This window comes from Loxodonta africana, chromosome 8 (genome assembly GCF_030014295.1).
Source record: "Loxodonta africana isolate mLoxAfr1 chromosome 8, mLoxAfr1.hap2, whole genome shotgun sequence".
Lineage (NCBI taxonomy): Eukaryota > Metazoa > Chordata > Mammalia > Proboscidea > Elephantidae > Loxodonta > Loxodonta africana.
In genome coordinates, this window is record NC_087349.1 from 32,392,915 (window position 1) to 32,410,664 (window position 17,750).

The 17,750-nt window shown below is 38.7% G+C and overlaps 1 protein-coding gene across 6 annotated transcripts in view; it reads right to left on the minus strand.

Moving 5' to 3' along the window:
- The window catches only part of ST7 (suppression of tumorigenicity 7), a 319,762-nt gene that overhangs the window by 230,401 nt on the left and 71,611 nt on the right, over positions 1-17,750 (minus strand). The window contains exon 2 of one of the 6 annotated variants that reach the window (XM_064289786.1): positions 11,675-16,894. The exons of the other annotated variants lie outside the window; for them this stretch is intronic. Coding sequence (XP_064145856.1) covers positions 11,675-11,696 — 22 coding nt within the window. The 5' untranslated portion in view covers positions 11,697-16,894. The remainder of the gene's footprint in view (positions 1-11,674; positions 16,895-17,750) is intronic. 6 annotated transcript variants of the gene reach the window in all.

Consider the following 17,750-nt stretch of genomic DNA (forward strand, 5'->3'; position numbering starts at 1 on the left):
TATATATATTTGTATGATACAATTTATATGAAATTCTGGAAGATGAAAACTAAATTACAGTGACAGAAAGCAGATCAATGATTCCCTGCAAGTAAGAGATTGACTGCAAAGGGGCATAAGGGAGCTATTTAGTTGAGGTGACAGAAATGCTGTATATCTTGATTGTAATGAGATAGGATAAGATAGACAGATAGACAGACAGATATCTCAAAATTCATCAAACTGTACATTTAAAATGGATACCTCTTATTACAGGTAAATTGTTCTTCAATAAATTAATTATTTAAAGAAGAAACTGGTTTCCCTTGCCGTATTTTGCATATTATACAATGCCAAGTCAAATGAGAACCAACTTTTTATTTGATTTGGGGGCACTGGTGTCCAAAAAAAAATCTCGTCTACACTGCCTTGACTGAATCAGAAACACACACTTTTAAAATCATTACCCTTTCTGGTCTTCTTCTCCTATACGCCTGTCCCTTTGCCCAACTGAACTTTTAAACTTCTTAAAAGCTTTTTGCTGTCTTCCTCCAGCCTTCCCACATGCTATTTCTCTGTGTTTAATATATATTTGTGGAATTGAATCAAACAGAAGGTCTCAGTCTTTTTAACAAATGGTGTTGGCAAAACTGGATGTCCATCAGCAAAAAATGAAACAAGACCCATACCTCACACCATATACAAAAACTAATTCAAAATGGATCAAAGACCTAAATATAAAGCCAAAAACTATAAAGATCATAGAAGAAAAAATGGTATCAATGCTAGAGGCCCTAATACATGACATTAACAGGCTACAAATCAGAACTAATAACACACAAACTCCAGAAGATAAGCTAGATAACTGGGATCTTTTAAAAATTAAACACTTATGATTATCAAAAGACTTCACCAAAAGAGTAAAAAGAGAACCTACAAACTGGGGAAAAAATTTTGGCTGTTTCAAATCTGACAAAGGTCTAATCTCTAAAATCTACAGGAAAATCCAACACCTCTACAACAAAAAGACATATAATCCAATTAAAAATTGGGCAAAGGAAAGGAACAGACACTTCACCAAAGACATTCAAGGGGCTAACAGACACATGAGGAAATGCTCACAACCACTAGCCATTAGAGAAACACAACCACAATGACATACCATCTCACCCCAGCATTACTGGCACAAATCGAAAACAGAAAATAATAAATGTTGGAGAAGCTGCAGGGAGACCAGAACTCTTACGCACAACCATTCTGGAAAATGATATGGTGCTTCCTTAGAAAGCTATTAATAGAAATACCATATGATCCAGCAATCCCACTCCTAGGAATATATCCTAGAGAAATAAGAGCCATCACATAAATAGACATACGCATACCCAAGTTGATTGCAGCATTGTTCACAATAGCAAAAAGAGGGAAACAACCTAGATGCCCATCAACAGATGAATGGATAAACAAATTACGGCACATACACACTATGGAGTACTATGCAATGATAAAGAACAGTGATGAATCTGTGAAGCATCTCACAACATGGATGAATCTGGAAGGCATTATACTGAGTGAAATAAGTCAATCACAAAAGGACAGATATTGTATAAGACGACTCAGTAAAAACTCAGGAAAAGGTTTATACACAAAAACAAACAATCTTTGATGGTTACGAGGGAGGCAAGGGGTAGGGATGGAAAAACACTAAAGAGACAATAGATAAGTGGTAACTTTAATGAAGGGTAAGACAGCACACAATACTGGGGAATTCAGCACAACTTGTCCAAGGCAAGGTCATGGAAGCTCCATAGACACATCCAAACTCCCTGAGGGCCCAAATTACTTGGCTGAGAGCTGTGGGGACCATGGTTTCAGTGAACACCTAGCTCAACTGGCATAACAAAGTTTATAAAGAAAATGTTCTACATTCTACTTCAGAGTAGCATCTGAAGTCTTAAAAGTCTGTGAGCAGCCATCTAAGATACTCCACTGGTCTCAACCCTTTGTGAGCAAGGGAGAATGAAGAAAACTAAAGACACAAGAGAAATATTAGTCCAAAGGACTAATGGACCACAACTACCACGGCCTCCACCAGGCTGAGTCCAGCACAACTAGATGGTGCCCAGCTACTACCACTGACTGCTCTGACAAGGATCACAACAGAAGGTCCTGGACAGAGCTGGAGAAAAATGTAGAACAAAATTCTAACTCACAAAAAAAAAAGACCAGACTTACTGGCCTGATAGAGACTGGAGAAACCTCAAGAATATGGCCCCTGGACACTCTTTTAGCTCAGTAATGAAGTCACCTTGAGGTTCACCCTTTAGCCAAAGATTAGCCAGGCCCATAAAACAAAATGAAACTAAAGGGGCACACCAGCCCAGGGGCAAGGACTAGAAGGCAGGATGGGACAGGAAAGCTGGTAATAGGGAACCCAAGGTTGAAAAGGGAGAGTGTTGACATGCTGTGGGGTTGTTAACCAATGTCATAAAACAATATGTGTAGTAACTATTTAACGAGAAGGTAGTTTGTTCTGTAAACCTTCATTTAAAGTACAATTAAAAAAAAAAAACCAGAAGGTCTCTATGATGGCTAAGGTTGTATGTCAACTTAGCTAGGCCATGATTCTCAGTGGTTTGGCAATTATGATGTAGTTTGACAGTTACGTAATAATGTAATTTGGCAGCTGTAAGCCGATGTAATCACCTCCATGATGTGGTCTGATGTGATGAGCCAGTCAGTTCTAAGGGGGGTTTCTTTGGGGGTGTGACATGCACCCAACATATGTGGACATTCTGGCAAAGTTCACTGGCTTTTGCTCACTCTGGATCCTGCATTCGGATCTTCATCATCTGACCTTCAGTTCTCGGGATCTGAGCCAGCAACATGCCATCTTACCTGTTGATCTGAGATTCATCAGCCCCTGCAGCTATGTGAGTCAGGAGAAGCCTCCAGCCTGATGTCTGAACCATGGACTTGGGCCTTGCCAGCCTCTACAATCATGTGAGCCATCTCCCTAAGATAAATCTCTGTCTCTCTCTTGTTATAAATATATATAAATGCTTCGATGGTTTTGCTTCTCTAGAGAATCCAGTCTAACAAAATCTCCATAGGCTTTCCTACTTCTGTCACCTATTGTTATTTTGAGAACAGACTGGAATTTGAAGTCTTCAAATGTCCTAGGATTTTGTTTATTTTTTTCTTTTACTCATTTTTAGAATATTTTTCAAACAAAATATTATGCAAGAGTCCAATATGTAAAACAGATATGTACAAATTCATAAAATTTAATAAAGTCAACCAATGAGAACATAAGGTTATCTATTAATAGCACTCAATACATTAAAACTAGTTTTTTATAAAACATGATTGTATCTGTTGTTCTTTATTTTAGTTTTCAGTAATTAAAAATGAAATTCACCTGCCCATTACCTGGTATTGTACAGCCCTCGAGCTAAGAATGTATTTTTACATTTTTAAATGGTAGAAAAAAAAAATCTAAAGAAGAGCAATATTTTGTGATATGTGAAAATTATATGAAATTCAGATTTCAGCGCCCCTAAATTTTTTTTTTTTAAATACTTTTTATTGGAACACAGTCGTGCTTACTTGTTTGTCTATGGCAGCTTTCACACTACAAAGGCAGAGCTGGGTAGCTGCAAAAGAGACTGTATCGTCACAAGCCTAAATATCTACTATCTAGCCCTACTTTACAGAAAAAGTTTGTAGTTCCCTGATTTAGAGAATCTCGGCAGCACTTCTGGGGAACCAGCTGCATGGAGTGGAGTCTGGAAACTACTTGTGGCACATGGTATTTTCCAAAGATGGTCACTGTCATTTTTTCCATCCTACAGTCTCTGGTGCAATGTGACTCTGCCACTCCCTAACCAAGAGGAAAAAAAAAACAAGAAGAGGGGTCTAATTCCCTTCCCATTGAATTGGCTGGTATCAGAGACTCGCCTGGCCAACAGAATATGGTAGAAGGGACTTCTGGGACTTACACCGCTAGGTCCTAAGAAACTTTGCCACTTCAGCCAGGGTCTCTTGGAAATATTTGTCCCTGAGATGCTCCCGCTGAGAATCTAGCACCATGCTTTAAGAAGCTTGAGTCACATGGAGAAGCCAAGGATAGGCATTCCTGCCTACAGCCCTAGCTGAGCCCCAAGAAAACAGCTGCCTCACCAGCCAGCCATCTGAGGGCCTCCTGCTCAGGTGAGCCGTCAGATGGCTACAGCCCCAACAAACATCTAACTACATCACTAAGTGGGACCCACCAGATGGGCCCACTCGATCCACAGAACTGTGAAAGACAATAATAAATGTTCATTTTAAGCCGCTGTGTTTTGTGGTGGTTTGTTATGCAGCAATAGCTAACTGGAACACCATTATATTAAAACAAATCCAAGAGTTTCAGATGAGAAATTCTAGGCTTCTGAGGGATGCCCAGGCTTGGACCATCCATGCTATCACCAGGCCAACCCTATCAAGGTTCTGCCCTAACCCCAGGTGTTCTAGAAGTAGCCAGTGGTGCAGGGAGTGGTAATACTCCAACAGAGTCACAGGGACTCCCTAATCCTTATGCATTGCAATCAGGCAGCTATTCCCAAAATATGCCAACAAACCTGAATTATAACAGTGTGAAACCCTTACAAAGAAATGGAAAATAATTTTTCTGGTACCTAAAATCACATCAGAGTTGATGTACAAACAATTCTCAGTTTTCAACCTGTAAAGAAACTGGTGATTATAGTGCCTCATCATTTTTACTTAATACACTTAAAAAATGGTAAGTAAACTTGGGCTAGATGTAGTCAAGTTATCAACACATGGCAGATCATCAGTGTAGGGCAGTTCATCCACTAACAAATGTGGGCCTAGTAATAAAAGCCTCTGTGCTCTTCTGTTTGCAACACCTGCCCTGCTTTGAAGGGTGACAGGTAAGAGTTGCTCATAACAGGTTTCTGATATGTGCCAGTTACATGTGATACACTCTTTAGCTTAGGACATTTGACTAAACTCAGTATTAACCCCCTAGAAGCCCATACATCATATTTTCAATGATACTACTTTCAGCCATAGGGAGAATCAAATTTTAAAGACTATGAGTACTTAGTATACGCGAGGTTCCTTACCAGGCTCTGGAAATATGTCTTCAACTGGTATAAATTTCATTCAAAACACATCAGTGGTAGCTATGAATCATTAACCCATGACATTACTTGTCACCACAATGTGACACAGAATAGTGTGTTTATCTTATATCTAATGGGACATTTCTGAAACATTCTTAAGATTGCTAACTTTTTCTTAATTCAGTAACTATTTGCAAGTTTATTTGAATATTCGTCTATGTGACTATTACACTAACATGGAAAACACTTGCACAGATAGTGTTTTAAGTGAAGAACATCCCAACCATTAAGCTGCCTAAGCCACTTCAGCAAGTGCTATGGCCCATTAATGACACTTGCCACAGGGGTGACTAGCAGTGAGAAATACACTGGGCCTTTGGTAACCCTGGCCCATTTCATCCAGATTCACGCAGTCTCCTCCCTTCAAATCTCGTACAAGGACCCTTCACAGGTTCCCATGATGGAACTTCCACCCAGTTTTAGGAGGTAAATCTCCCTTTCTTCAGATAGTCTTTCCCACTGCTAGACTCTACTCTCCAGGATGCCCCTTGATAAGCTTCACCCTGGTACAGATGTCCTAGCCCAAAAAGGCCAATTCCTCTAACACCAAGATTTCATTGGATAAGCCACACTTTGGGCAAGAAGAGCTTAGTTGGTGGATGGCCAAACCCAGGTAGAACACGGTAGATCTATGATTTGAATCCAGGCAATCAAGTTCCTGAGACTCTGCATGCAGTCCCTGCATCTGGCATGTGGTTGCTGCCATTTCTGCAACATGTATTAAATTGTACCTCTTTCAGTTCATAATTATCTGAATACATTATTAATGCAAATAAAATCTCTACAGAAAAAATACTACAATTTACTATTCTAGCATGGCAAATGTAACTGTATTACAAGGCTTTTAAAAAATTCAAATATTGTATATTTTCTAATCAAAAACACATCAATAAGTGTGTTAATTAAATGGAAGGAGCCCTCATGACACGGTGTTAAAGCACTCTGTTACCAGCCAAAAGGTCAGGGGTTGGAACCCATCAGTTACTCTGCAGGAGAAAGATGTGACAGTCTGCTTCCGTAAAGATTACAGCCTCGGAAACCCTATGGGAGTGTTCTACTCTGCCCTATACGGTTGCTCATGAGTTGGAATCACCTCAACGGCAGTGGGTTTTTTGAGGGGGGTTTTTAATTAAATGGAGGAATACCAACGCTCCTCGAAAAAATAGCAACAAAAAATGATCATACAATTCACATTCTAGTATTCTATGTGGTCTTATATTGAAAGTTTAATAATATTTGAACACAATTTAATGCAGTGACTACTATTAATGTTTAAAAAACACACATAATCAGTGACTTTTCCGGCTTAGAATCCATAACAACAATGAATCCTATTCACATCCTGTGCAACTCCATGGGGATTCTATGGGGAAATTTTCCATATATGGTAATTTTTCCCCATAGACTCCCCGCAGTTTATACAGGATATGAATCTGGTTCATTGTAACAAGGAAAACAACAGATCACTGAAAACTCATATGTAATTTCTGCTGAACAAACTACAGACTAGCAATTAGGGAGACCAATACTAAAGCGAAAATAAAAGAAATCTGAGTGAGAATGTAAAAATAGCCACTGGGTATTTTTATTCCATTTTTGTACTAGCAGAATAAGTAAATAAATATCTAGAGGGGAAAAATATCACAGTTACTTTAAAATATTTACTTTGATGCTAAAAATTATGATGGGAACTATTAACAGCCAAGAAACCCAAGGAAAGCAATGATGATACTGTAAGACAAATCAAGATTGTTATATGAGCCTTACCTTCCCAATGGAAAGTGTCCCAACGGAAGTCCCTGGGGTCCGTAACTATTTTTCCATATTTGTGAATTCAGCAGTCTGTGCATTCTACTTATCTAAAGTCATGTCAAGAGTTTTTTTTTTTAATTCAGTGATATGAGTGCAGACTTGCTGTTACTGTTAACTGCCATTGAGTTGATTCTAATTCACTGCAATCCCACGTGTGTCAGAGAACTGCTACACAGGGTTTTCAAGGCTATGACCTTTCAGAAGCAAATCATCAGGCCTGTCTTCTGAGGCACCCCTGGGTGGGTTCGAACTGCCAACCTTTTGGCTAGTAGTCAAGCACTTAACCATTTGTGCCACGCAGGGTCTCATGAATACAGACATAGAGGTGAGCTTTTTCGTGTACGCTTATGGATTTGTATTTTATCTTTAAGTAAGATGAAGGTATCTGAAATCCAATATGGCTGAACACTAACAGACAGACTGAAGGTATAAAAAAAAATGGCTAGTATTCCTAAATTACCTAGCTTCATATGGAAAATACTAACAAAAGGAAAAGGAAAATATAGTACTAAAATGTCAAACATACTGACAGTAAAAACAGCAGTCTCTGAAGCAATTATTTAATAAGAAATGGTCCAGTTGTGAACAGTCAGTTTTGAACAGCCATAGTCACTATTAACATCGCAATGGACTCACAGGCACTACACCAAAACAATAGACCCAGGTTTAATCTCACTTTGATCGATTGCCAAGAATGGCCCTGAAATACACGTAAAATGGAAGTGTGACTCATTTGTTTCCCTATCAAAGAGATGACTATTTAGTTATACGGTATCTTGGTGGCCTAATATTGCTAGAGTATATTCATTCGACTATCTCCCACACAATGGCTCAAAATTTGAGGTAACTGCCTTTTTCTTGGTAACATGGTACTACTATTAGAGCTGAGACGCTGAATGCATTTATCAGTAACGAAAATAAAAGGCAACGGCTGAACTTTTGGGGCCCATGAAAGGCATATCACACGCACCCCAATTCCTTTCCAGCATTTGGCTACCCTACTCAAGGGGATGTGGGCATACAGACTGGCAGGGAAGACATGTGGGCAGCCACATCTGCGCTAGAGAACACCTGACTCACATGTTCACCATTTCCCCATCACCATTCAGCTGAGGTAGGTGGTCTTACACCGCCTCCTTGCTAGCCCTTTGGTGACATCTTTTCCCTTTCACAGATGCCCTAGATATTCTCTTTAATTTATTACAACTATGAAAAAAAAAAAAAATTGAGGAGGAGGGATTGCCTGACACTATTTGCCCCAGGGGCACCCATTTCTCAGAAGGTATGATCTTGCTCTCTTCACGGGATTAATAAGGCAGGTGCTTTGGAAGACACATTAGTGTTAGACAATTCCCACAATAGTAAATAGGACCCCTGAGACCTGAAAAAGCTAAACATGTAAAGGCAGGAAGAGGGAGGATTGAGCTCAACAAATGCTAATTGAATCAATGTTAATCATACAAGAAGTATTTACTCTTTGGAGAATAGCTGGCTTTTATATGGCAGCATTGCTAGGCCACAAAAAGGAAAGATGAAACTTTCTTTACTCCACAAAAAACAAGATGAAATTCTTTTTTTCTCCCTTTAGAAAATTTGAAATGGAAGTTAAAATGTTAAAATTTTTGTGAAATTCAATGGGTTGATTTTAAAATGTAAACTACCATTAATTAAGTACCCAAAATATGTGTTTTAATGACCCTCAGCAAAACTTCATTGATAGTAGTTTCTTCTTAATCCTAAATTATTCTGGCCACGGAAACTAAAATTGCATTTCCTTCAAGCAGATAAAGAGCAGACATGCTACTCCAATTTTAGCCGTGGGAAATTTCAGTAAAGGAAAAGCTCAGTGAAATACATCAAGATGGTAACACACATGGTTACAGAAGCTACGCTTTCTGCTTTGTAATGGTTAATCTACACATACCATAGCACACATCCATCTCAAAGTGGGCCCAAAATAGATTGGCCGTGGCCAATCTACACAATTGTGGAGATTCAGCTCCACTAAGGCAGATGAACTAGCACTGTGGGAGAGCTTCACTAAAATGCTGACAGACATAAGAGAGCATTTATTAACTCTGCTGCCATAACTATGTAAGTCTGTAACTCTGATGAGCTGGGCTCTACTCTTCAGGTACATTTTTTGTTGTTTTTAAGGCTTCTTCTTTTTTTTTTTTAATTTGAATCAAGCAATACTAGTTTCAGTGAGCTAGAACACGTTATAATGTGATACCCAGGCTACTACAAATTCCTAACCTCAAAGGTCTGTAACATAAAATCAGCTTAATCCAGTATTTCAAAATTAAGACCTTAACATTTCTTCATCTTATATGCAAAAAGCAAGGGGGAGAGAAAGAAAATTAAGAAGAGCCATTTACAAAGCAGATTTATGACAACAGAACTCGGAATAGTGGTTACCTCTTGGCAAGGTGGGAGATAATATTGACTGGGAAGGGACAGGAAAGAACTTCCTGGAGTAAGAGAAATGTCTTGCGTCTTGTTCTTGGTAGTGGTTCCACAGGTGTACACGTGAGTAAAAATTCACTGAGGTGTACCTTAGATTTATGCATTTTGTTGTATGTAAACCATACCTCAATTAAAAGCATCCAATACAAGTAATGTACTGCAACCAGACATTAAGGTTAAGAATCATAAAATCGGAATATATTAGAAAAAATTAACCTTTCCAGGACCTAGCACAGCACCGTACACAAGGTAGGCATTTTTTAAAGTATTTATTATAATGATTTTGTAGGAACACCCTAGATGGTTCATGAGATCCCTCTGAACATAATAAAAATCTCAAATGTATACATGTTTCTGAATATGCTAAATATAGAGAGCTTCAAGCCTATAAAATAGCCTCCAAAAGGTGGATACCAAAGGTCTGGAAAGTTATGTCTCAAAACACAAAGAAAATACATTTGTCTTGAGTCTGAGCACACACTCAGGGCATCCTTCAAGCTAAAGAAGGCAGTCCATTCTCAACACTTAACAACCACTGACGGTACCAGCCTATCAGTGGTCTTCTAGTGACAAGCAAGAAACAAAACTTAATACCAGTAATGTCAAAAAATCCTATAATCCTGCATGATCGTGTTCTGTCTTCTGAACGATACTCTGTTCTGTTCAATAATCTGATAGCTATGGAGACCAAAAGCAACTAGCAGTTTTCAAAAATCACGCGTTGCATTTCTTGTCTAAAGATCAGGTTTGAAGATCAAGAATGGCTGCATTGCTTGGCAAAAACCTGGCCAGACAATGTTAAGAGTCCCTAGTCCCCACCCCCACATCCCCCCCCCCCCCGCCAGTTTCAACTGCCATTCTCAGCTAAACAAAGTAACAGGACTAATTTTCCCTTAGTATATAAATATTTTTGTCCCTACCTAAGTTCTATATAAACAAAATTCCATGACCGAAATGAAACTGGAAGGTCTTTGCCAGCTAATAATCTATTTCTTAGATGACAAGGATTCCAAAGGTACCATTAAGTGGACTCAAAAATTTTTGAAAATTGTTAGAAAATAATATTGTCACATGCTGAATGGGATGTAACATCTCACTGTTATTCTATCTTGACCTTGATTTGGCAGTGTGGTAGCTTTAGAGATGGGAAGCCTCCAGAGTGAAATAACAAAAATAATTGACTCTTTAAAAAGCCAATCAAGAAACAAAAGAGCTGAGGATTATTAGCTCTCTTGAAATGCTACTATTCTAGAATAGTCATCAGCTGTGCACAAACAGTCACACTGATCATCTGAGATCAGAAAGGAAAGGTCAAAATGGAACTTCTAAGAATATGAAATTTCCCTAAATTCCTGCCCCCTGCACCCCTGGTAGTGCCTTGCAATTTTTAATGATCTAGGTCAGCAAGTTGAGTCTATTTAGAAATCCTTAACTGTCACCTTTGCTTATAGATGTTAACAAAATATTCTGCAGAGCCTATACAACTGCACTGACAAGTGATATCACTCCATATCCAACATTAAATAATTTAGGTCGTTTACTAATTTTTAAAAAGCAATTTCAGCTGCTGTCCAGCCCATCCCATTGTGCAGGGCCTGCTCTGCACCAAAGCAATTTCATTGTATAAGTTTTAAGACAGATATGATGCTTCTGGGCTGTGACAGTAGCCAGCATATCAAAATTCAAGCCACTATACATAAAAACAATCCATCTCCAGAAATAAAGCTTATTTCTTATTCTTTTTAAGTTTACATATAACATCTACTCTTATATTTTTGTGAAAATATGGAGGAAGGGGGTGCAATACCTTACTCTTCCTTTCGATAAAATGTTAAGCCCTTCTTTCCTTTCTAATAGACACTATCATCTCAGATCCTCCCAGTATCTATTTTGGGGTTTAAGGCAAAATAAGCACCATTACAAAACTCACAACAGATCAGTGACAGACCTGATCCCATCAATCAACACGTTCTGGGGAGGATGCCTGGATCCCTGTCTTACTCCCTCCCCTCTTGGAGGCCTGGTTTTGACCACATTGACATTCTCGCCTTAGGAATGAATAACCAGTTAAGGGGGAGTCCCTTCCCTGAGACCAATTCTTTGATAATTAGAGCCAAAATACAAATGTTGTTAATGACCTAAGGCAAAGTGATATGAACCCAAAGCCAGTGAAACCATGACAGCAAGCAGATTTCTAAATAGCAAAGAAGTGGGATGCATTTACTTACAGGAAGATTCAGTGCCAAACATGGCTGGCTCCAGATGCTGCTTTAAAAAAATTAGAAGAAGAAAGAAAAAAAAGGAAGAAACAGCGAGGAGAGAGTACGTGTGAGAGATGAGCCGGCTACACAGCAGGGGTCATGAAGCCAGACAATGCAGTCCAAGCGTGTCCAGCTGCCAGATTCTCCTCTCACGAGCTTCAGTTTTCTCCCAAGTGATTGAGAAGAAAGCTCTCCTATAGAACCGAAACCCGAAGAGCTGCTTGTGAAAATCCAGTAGGCAAAGACAGGCCGACGTGGCTCTTGTGGGATGCGGTGAGGCAGGACTAGGTAGCAGCAGGAGTAGGACTGGGAGCAGCAGCTACAGCGGATACTGCAATCCCCAGCCCTGCTGTAGCAGTAAGACAATAGCAAGGCTTATGCATACACTGGATGACGTCAGGGACACTGCACAGACCGACTGCGCTGCTTGAGCCAGAGGCTCCAGGGGCTTCAGGGGAGCAGCTCGACTCAAGGGGAATTCCTTTGTCACAAAATGCAAAAGACCAAGAGCCACATAACATATACATTCCCCTTTCCGCCTAGATCTTCATCCCGTGATGGCAGGCAGGTAAAGAGACCTCAAAGAAATTTAAATAGTAGTTTTATAGCACCTAAGCACAAGGATATCATACAGATTAGGGTTCTTGGTTTTATGCAGCAGATAGAACTTTCACAATAGAGTCAATACCAGAAACAAGAAAAATAATCTGTCTTTTAAAAAATTACAGAAGAGTTCACTGTCATTTTCTTTAAGCTTATAGTAGACTGACAGATCAAGGGTTGCACACTCAAACACAAATAGGAAAATAACCATATTCAAGCATATAAATGCACACACAAATGTGATAACAAAATAGTAGTAAAATGCTTAGAACACTGCTTAGCATATAGTGAACACTCAATGTCAGCAATTATATTATTAGTTATTTTACAACTATTATTCAGACGTGAACACCACTGCTCTAGGAATACATTTAAATACATATATATTCTCCTATCCTATTCTTTCGCCTCTTTCTCTTTATTTTTGCCTCATGAGGGCAGCTGTCATTTTCCAGAGTAACTCAGTCATTTTAAGGCTGTTTGCGCACACTTGTATACACCTGCATACGAGTAGGCTTTGTGACCAACATATTTCCTTTGAATATGCATGCACAAAAATAATTGAAGATATTAATACTTTATTGATACACTTGACAATAAAAGTCTTCCTGCATTATCTTGTTCTTAGAAATCTGGTTTAAAAAAAGTACTATAAGTGTGCAGACTTTCACTAGAATGCCTATCCATAGCAGGCAAAGAAAGAAGTTTCTTTTCTTTTGTTTTAATGTTTTAAATACTGAAATCCACAAAAAGTAAACATATATATACGTAATAACATTATATCCCCATTGCTGTCAAGTTGATTCTGACTCACAGCGAACCTATAGGACAGAGTAGAACTGCCCCACAGTTTCCAAGGAGCACCTGGTGGATTGCAACTGCCGACCTTTTGGTTAGCAGCCATAGCACTTAACCACTACGCCACCAGGGTTTCTCACTACCACTTTATAAATCACATAAAATAAGATGTTCAAGTCTCTTCTCTACCCATTCATCTAAGGTATCTACCCTTCACAATATTTTCATAAATTTTGCTTACAAAGGCTTATCTATATATAGATTCACAGTTTATAAAAATTAAATTCTGATATGAACGTGGAACTTCAAATTACCACCTAAAACATCATTAGTAGCTATTCTGCACTATATATAGATCTCTCTCTTTCTTTTCATGACAGCAAAATATTGCCCTGTATGATGTATCATAATATATTCAAGGTAAATTGATGTTTAGCTTACTGAAAATGTCGAACTATTGTGAAGAAAGTATAATGATTCTAAACAAGATAAAGAACAAATCTTCTCTCACAGGCTAAAATAACAATTATAAAAAAACAAAAACCGATTGCCACCCATTCCAACTCACGGTGACCGTGTGCATCGGAGTAGAACTGTGCTCCACAGGGTTTTCAGTGGCTGATTTTTTGGAAGTAGAACGTCAGGACTTTCTTCCCTGCTACCTCTGGGTGGACTCAAACTGCCAACCTTTCAGTTAGCAGCAGAGCGCTTAATTGTTGGCATCACCCAGGGATTCCCAGAATAACAAAAGCTAATGTTTATTTGGAAACCCTGGTGGCGTAGTGGTTAAGTGCTACGGCTGCTAACCAAAGGGTCGGCAGTTCGAGTCAGGTCAGGTGCTCCTTGGAAACTCTATGGGGCAGTTCTACTCTGTCCTGTAGGGTCACTATGAGTCGGAATCGACTCGACGGCACTGGGTTTGGGTTGGGTTAATGTTTATCTAGTGTTTAGTATGTGACAGGTACTTTTGGGGTGCTTTACATGGATTGACTCTTTCAATCTTCGTAGCATCCCTACAGAGTGGATACCATTATTATCCCCACTTGACAGACAGTTAAATAATTTGCAAGGTCACAAAGGTAGCAAATGGGCCAGGATTCAAATCAGGTGGTCTGGTCCCAAATTATATGCTCTTAATACCCTACTATAGTGCCTCTTGAAAAAATGAATAATTGACAGAAATATTTTCTGAATCCAACTCAAATGGAGGGGAAAAAAAAAAAACAATTGAAAATGTGGAGAAAAGGTATCTTTATTAAAAAGTGATAAAGAACCACAGAAAACTAAAAATGACAGAAAAGGCTATAGCAAAAATTACAGGAATTAGGAAAGAAAAGCCCGTCCCCCAAAAAATAATCAGGTCAACCACCAGGGGAAAAAAATCAATAACGGTGTCAAGATATAACTGCAGCAATGGGAAATGAGCAATTTGATCTCATATAAGATCAATTTTAAATCACATACCAGCTGTTGCATATGAATAGATATCCAAATAGTAGATGGATGTGGCCATCAGAAAGACAAGAGGGAAAGCAGAATGAGAAAAATACTCCCCGGCAACAGATATTTTCAAATGGAGGCCATGGTCTATATGCAATAACTACTTTGCTGACTCATTTTCTGTAGCTCCTTTTTCTAGCTCATATGTGTGGGTGTATATATGCATATGTAAATGCATTTTTCTGGAGTCTATGTTTATTTCTTGGCACAGACTTCTAAGAGTAAGATCAAGGTTGCAATATTTTTCAAGGAGTCTACTTTTTAGAATACTGTAACAGCACGACTATGTCAAAAATATTACATATCTCAATTGCCAGCAAAACTGGATACAACTGACACCCTCTGACTCCTCTTAAGGTTTGTGTAACCTCTGGAGGCCTGATGTGTTTCCAAATACCTTAGAAGTTTGGATCTGTATAGCTGAACACCCATCTTTGACAAAAATGATTCCAAAAGTTTAGATTGTTCCAATTCTCTCTTCTAGTCAGAAGGCATGAGCTCAGGAGATGGAGATGCCTTTTAATGTGTTGCTTAAGGAAATAAATCCGATCTGATGACCCCACCCCCCCAAAAGATTTACATAATACATTCCAAAGCCAAAATGATCTTTGGATTATCCATTCTTTCTGATTATCTCTGCCAGTGACCTTGCCCTTCCATTTTGAGAGTATTGTTGATTTCAGGATAAAGTTAGCAATGAAAGAAATGATTAATAATCAAAATAACTCCATGGTCAAAATAATTATTACGTTAAAATGCTATTGGAAAAAAAGACAACAGTGAAGATCTTAAAGTAAGTCAATAGTTACTTTGGAGCAAACCTCCATCATGTACTTGACAACTATTTCCTGGGAGCCTACTGTTCTACGCTCTAGAGATACTACCAGGAACAAACTCCCTTCCTTATGGAGCTTATGGAGGCTCTGAGCGGTAGAAATGGTCAAGCACCTGGCTGCTAATCAAAAGGTTGGAGGTTTGAGTCCAACCAGATGTCCTTGAAAGAAAGGCATGACAATCCACTTCCGAAAAATCAGCCATTGACAAACCTATGGAGCACAGTTAGTTCTACCTTGACACACATGAGGCCGCCATGATTTAGACTCAACTGGTTTAACCGTTATGGAGCTTATATTCTAGTGGGTAAGACGACAAACATACACAGTATGTCAAGTAGTGGTATATGTTACCAAGAAACATAAAGAGGAACTAGAGAATAAGGATGTTTGAAACCCAAATACTCAAACCCATTGCCACTGAGTAGATTTTGACTCCTAATGACCCTGTGGGACAGAGTAGAACTGCCCCATAGGGTTTCCAGGGCTGCAAATCTTTATGAAAGCAGACTGCCACATCTTTCTCCTGTGGAGTGGCTGGTGAGTTTGAACCGCTGACCTTTTGGTTAACATCCACTGAGAGCTTAACCACTGCGCCACCAGGGCTCCTTAAGGATGACAGAATGGGAGGGTTATTTTAGAGGTAAAATTGTCGGGTAGAGCCATTCTGGAAAGGTGACATTTCAACAGAGACTTAAGAAAAAGTGATGTGAAACCACGTGGGTAACTGAAAACAGAGCATTCCAGGCAGAGAGAATAGAAAATGCAAAAGCACTAAACAGGAGTGTTTTTAGCCCCTAAAAGAAAAACGAAATCACAAACATCGATTTTACATTGAAAGATATTCCTTCAGTGATATGATAAAGTGATTAGTACAAAAGTGGTTGTGCTGCATTATGCTGGGAACAAATTTTCTCTTCTAGTCCAAAAGAATTCATTCCCCCATGAACTGAAACCATAAGTTCTTTCTTCAAAGTTTAATCAACTAAATAGAGTTATATTTGTAGATGCGTAAATGTTCATAAAAATTACTACAGAAGACAGCATTCAGAATGGCTTCCAACCACATCAGACAGCTAATTTAATAAATGTATTTATTAATGTGGTAAGAACTTAAACCACATATTCTCTCTAGACAATACACAAGGACTAATTTTAGAAGCGTCATGTCGTGAATTTCTTTGGAGCCATCCCCTTTGTTCACATCGAAGTCTTTATTTGTATTCCCCTCGATGTCTCTTTAAGCTGTTGTTGTCGTTAGTTGCTGTAGAGTTTCTTCTGACTCACGGTGACCCCATGTGTGCAGAGTAGAGCTGCTCTACTATTTGCAAGGCTATGACCTTTCAGAAGCAGATCACCAGGGGTATCTCCCGAGGTACCTCTGGGTGGATTTGATCCACCAACCCTTCATCTAGTAGTGCAGCAATTAGTCACTTGGCCACCCGGGGAATCCCTAAGCATGTTAAAGTAGAATATTGTTTAAAATATCAACTATACATATATTATTTAAAAACAACAGAAAAATATTTTAATGGCAATATATAAACTATAGAAAATGAAAGAATTAAGCAGTAATTCTGTTCTTAAAAAAATTTTTTTAAAGGTACCAACTTATAATTAAAAGCATAATCATAATAAAGTGCCCTAATAGGAGTGTAAAAGTTTGGTGTCTTCGCATATGGCTATAAAGTGTTCCTTCCTGCTTCAACACAGTACCACTCATATAGTGAGTCTTCTAAAATGTAGGTACATTTTCTTTCAGAGCCCTGCAACAAAAATTCTGGTAACTACTCTTTAAGGAAAAGAAAATCAAGCACACGCACGCACTCACACATACACACACGTGCACATACATACACATGCACGCACGAATACAGGTATACGTGCTTTAAAGGAACCCTAAAATAATAAATTTACAAAACAAACATATTTGAGGCAATTAACTCCTTTAAAATGTTTTATCTTTAAAAAAAGATATTCACCACATAAGTCCCCTAAATAGCAAGTTCCTAAAAACTGCATTTTAAATTATCGATTTACAAAAATTTTACTTGCACACCATAATTAGCTGTCTTGCCAAAGGTCCAACTATCGGTTTAAAGGGATCATTTATAGAGAATATGTAAGGAGAACTTCATCTGAATACGCGCTGGGATGTTCTCATCCCACTGGCTACAGAAGGTAGGTCTCTGCAACAGGTGGGAAAATCTTCCAAAAGCCTTTGTTCCTTAGCTTAGAAGCAATCTGTCAGAAAACGGTGTCAATGGTATCCAAACGTTCAAATTTAGGGTAATATAATTCTGAATTGG